The 4,164-nt window shown below is 40.7% G+C and overlaps 1 protein-coding gene across 2 annotated transcripts in view; it reads left to right on the forward strand.

The window, feature by feature from the left end:
• The first annotated feature begins 577 nt into the window (after positions 1–577).
• The window catches only part of LOC119277000 (tobamovirus multiplication protein 1-like), a 10,585-nt gene continuing 6,998 nt past the window's right edge, over positions 578–4,164 (forward strand). Inside the window, exons 1-5 of one of the 2 annotated variants that reach the window (XM_037558196.1) lie at positions 578–915; positions 1,476–1,526; positions 2,723–2,756; positions 3,731–3,817; positions 3,940–3,991. In XM_037558196.1, the coding sequence (XP_037414093.1) occupies positions 781–915; positions 1,476–1,526; positions 2,723–2,756; positions 3,731–3,817; positions 3,940–3,991 (359 nt within the window). In that variant the 5' untranslated portion in view covers positions 578–780. The remainder of the gene's footprint in view (positions 916–1,475; positions 1,527–2,722; positions 2,757–3,730; positions 3,818–3,939; positions 3,992–4,164) is intronic. The other variant, XM_037558197.1, reaches the window with a different exon arrangement.

Raw genomic sequence — 4,164 nt, forward strand, 5'->3', positions numbered from 1 at the left:
CTGTTGTCGTGGCTTTGACCCGGCTGACTGGAGTGTATAATTTGTTTACCCCTCTCCTGATTATTTATGTGTTAGCCATACTTGCTGTTCACGTAGATGTTTTTCCTATATGCATAGTACCATGCTTACATGGTTAAATATCAGTAACAGATTAGTATTGTAGTATATGCCATGTTCATGATTTATTTTCGGATTAAATCAATCGGAAAATTGCTAATTTATCCAACATAATCTTTATGCTATATTTTTTTTTGCGAGAAATCTTTATGCTATATGTTGCACTGTTACTTTATGATCATATTATACATGTTTTTTTTGCGGGAATCATATTATACATGTTGCTTTTTCAAGAAACAACAATTTGCAGCTCTTCCATGAGCTGTGCTGAGCTGCGTCGTTTCATCATAAAAAAACAAAAGACAAAACACCCACGTGACTGAGACACGGGGAGCTGCTGTACGAACGGACGGTGATTCCGGGGCCCCACACTCGTTCGCATCGCCAGGTTTCAGCTGAACATCCATCCGTTGGCACTCACCATCCACGACCGAACCAAGGTCCCGGGAGCTTTCCAATCCAACAGGTGCTGCCTCCTCCAGTCAATTCCACCTCCTCCTCCACCCCCGCCTCCGGTCGAGCTCCCCTCCCCTCCCCTCCTCCGCCCCAATCCTCGCCCGAACCCTAGCCCCGGGCCTCCCGCCCGCCGCGGGATGCGTCGCCCGCCACCCCCAGCTGCCCGCTGATCCTCCGGTCGCCGCAGCGAGCTCCTCGCCCACCGGCATGAGCCGCTACTACGCGCCCTTTCGCGGCGCTGCCAGCGGGGACGGCGGAGGCTGCCTGCCGCTTCCTATCATCGCCGCCGAGGCCGCGCTAGCTGTCGTTGACGCCGCCATTGCTGCCACCGCCTTCGTGCAGGTGCGTCGATTCGATCTGCCGTGCCGTGTATCGCTCCTATGCTTGTGATTTGTGATTCACGGGGGGCTGCACGCTGGTGGTGCGTGTTTGGCCTTCGTGTGGCAGCGGGGCAAGGAGTGGGGTTGCACGGCCTCCTGCGCATGGTACTTTTGCTCGTTTCAGCAGCAGTGAGACAGGGCCAGCTGCATCAGCTGTGCTGTGTTGCTATTCGTCCACAGATTCCAGGCCAACGTGTCGTTCTGGTGTCACTAGGTGTTACTACATGCATCGTTTCCACGAGTATTATCTACAGTTTACTGATCAGCGGTGCTGGAGGAAGAAATTTGGCATACCGGGGTCTGAGTATGCCACACAACTAATGATTGAACTTGACAAGATCAGTTGTGTACAAATGAAGTGTAGAATTTTTTGGTTGGAATGGATCAGAGATATCGAATGGAGTTACATGTAGAACAAGGACCGCCGACCAGTTTCCATTGCATTTTGCACTAAATCCGTCGTTTACATCCGACATTTTATATCCCGTTACCAAGAATAACTTTTCTTTTTTCTTTTTGCAGTTAGCGAGAATTCACAGGCACAATCAGCAACATGGATGGACTCGGCAAAAGGTTTGTAAAATAGTTATGTACTGTTGTTCAGGCTGCCTATTACGTTGTTCTGTAACGATTTATGATTGCTTTCATTAATGTCTCGATTGTTAATTGGTTATCACGGATAAGTACTTATTTGGCCCTTACATTTTAGTTTACAACAGGTAACCAGTTTTTTTTAATGAAACAAATATTTTGATTTTCTATAAAGTGGTAAAATATGAAGCTACACAAATATCCAAGCCCAAAAATTGCACCAGTCTGGATAGCTCAAACATAATATTTTTCCCCATCTTCCACATAAGTCCTTATACTTGTTAAAAGGAAGTTGCTCTGCCTTATGTTATTATGTATTTTTTACTTATTCGTTTCCGATACTCATTTAGGCCGCTATATTTTTATACTATTTGAGTATTTGTAGTATCACACTTTATATAAAGTTGAGATTGCATTTATTTTCAGACCATTGGATTCTAAAGTATCAACATATCATAATAATTCCTTTTTGTTTAAAGTTGGGAATATTCACCCCAAAAGCGATTCCATTTAGGTACCCTGATGCTGATGTATAATGCCTTTTGTTTTAAATCTGTATTATTCACCCCAAAAGTGATGCCATGTAGGTACCCTGATGTTTATGTGTAAGCATCCTACTGTGTCATGAATCGAGTATCTATATAATTAAAGAAATGATACCCAGTAACAACAATTAGTGCTATTTTCTCAACTCACAGCTTGTATCATCTCAATTTATCGTAGCTGTTGGGTTGAACTTGGTTTCCGTCCCAGCCTGTTATTTCCTTCCGATCCTTTGCGTGTTATCTCACCCATCTTGTTCCGGTCCACTCAGCCCTCTGTCCTAACCGTTTCCTTGCCTGACAGTGCTCATCCATTATGTAATCTCTAAAATAATATGTTCCATCCTATAACCTAAAAATACCCGCTGCAGTGTGCAGGTCTCCGTATAGTTGCTTTAGACTGCCAGAATGACGGTATATTTTGGAGCCCCTATTTATTTTGGAAGCAACAAATACGAAGGCTCCTTGCATGTGACAACTGACAAGTCCAATTGCAAATTAATAGTTAGGCTATTGGGGTTTCATGCCAGATCTTAGAATGACGATTTAAGTAGATAATCTAGTGTTTTGACTTTTGTCTCCCTTCGAGCTATGAGCTCAACTGCCAGATTTAATGGTATATTATATCTCTTGCAGATATTCCATTTTATGATTGGCCTATGCAACATAGGTGAGAAAAGCATTAGTACAATATTTGATTTTTTTTTATCATCTATGTATGTTTGGTCTCTTTATTATTGTTTTCCATTGCTGCACATTTGAAATTCCTGCATAACATAGTTAGTTGCTAATGAACCTCAAGTGTTCTATATGGTTGGTACTATTCAAGATGCAATTCATGCTAACTTGATTTGCTAGTTTGCTACTGATCATGCTTTAGTGCTAGCTTGATTGCTGGAGTGTTAATAGTGACAATAAACCTGTTTTCTTCTTCTTGAAATATACTAATTTTCCTTCTGATAGTGGAATGTAACTGCTATAACAGTTAATAGTGACAATAAACCTGTTTTCTTCTTCTTGAAATATACTAATTTTCCTTCTGATAGTGGAATGTAACTGCTATAACAGCCAGCAGAATATACGCTAGTTTTCTTTTGGTTGCCATTTTCTCTTATTGCAGTTCTGTTATGTGTGTCCTTAAATAGGTTTGATTCATGCGTAACAATTTGATTACGGGTTACTGCTGAATTAAAAATAAAGTTCAATTAAGTTCATAACAAAAATAAACATTGTAAAAGTCATGTTGTTGCTTCTCTGTTAACCAGTATGTTCCATCCTAATTGGAGCTGTAATAATTCCTGTAGTGCACGATCATTTTCGATATTAGTGTCGAATTAATTCTAAATTGACTTGTAACTCTAAAAATTTCCAGAAGCAGATTTATTTTAGTCATGCTATATGTTCGCTGTCAGTCAGTATGTCATAGTGCAGTTTTCATAGTTCATGCAAAATGTTTTTTTTAACATTAGTTGATGCAAAATGTTTTTCATTATTGACATATTTTTGTAATATAAAAGTGCTTGTGGCAGCTCTAGAATCAGTATAACCACATATTAACTTCTTTCTTCAGTTTGGCTGTGTTCCTTGCATAGTTCATAAATACCGTCATTACTACTGACTTCCTTTCTGTCAACCATGTTGCAGTATTCCTTGCGTATTTCGTATCTACCGTCATCGCTACTTGTGAGAAATGGGTTTGTTGGGTACATGGATGCGGATTTGTTTTGATGGGTATGTTGTCCTGGTGTTTAGCTTTGCTATAGTCCTTCCACTTTTATCCACTTACACTACATGATCTTTTCTCTTCTCTTGTTTATAATCATCTAAGAGGTTAAATTCTCATTATTTTGCAGCTAGTCCGCAGATATTGCTTCTTGCTTCGTTTCTACTACTGTTGTCATTCTGGTGAGTTAGAGTAATTTATATTGGTGCCTAGTAAGCTGCATTATAATGATACTATATGATTTTAAGAGGAAGGTCAACTGGAGCACTTAGCACATAACCCAACATGAACTGTACAGCTGCAGCCTGCCATTACGTAATCACCACATGAACCATCCACGGTGGGGGGGTTTTGG

The sequence above is a fragment of the Triticum dicoccoides genome, chromosome 3B (assembly GCF_002162155.2).
Source record: "Triticum dicoccoides isolate Atlit2015 ecotype Zavitan chromosome 3B, WEW_v2.0, whole genome shotgun sequence".
Classification (NCBI taxonomy): Eukaryota; Viridiplantae; Streptophyta; class Magnoliopsida; order Poales; family Poaceae; genus Triticum; species Triticum dicoccoides.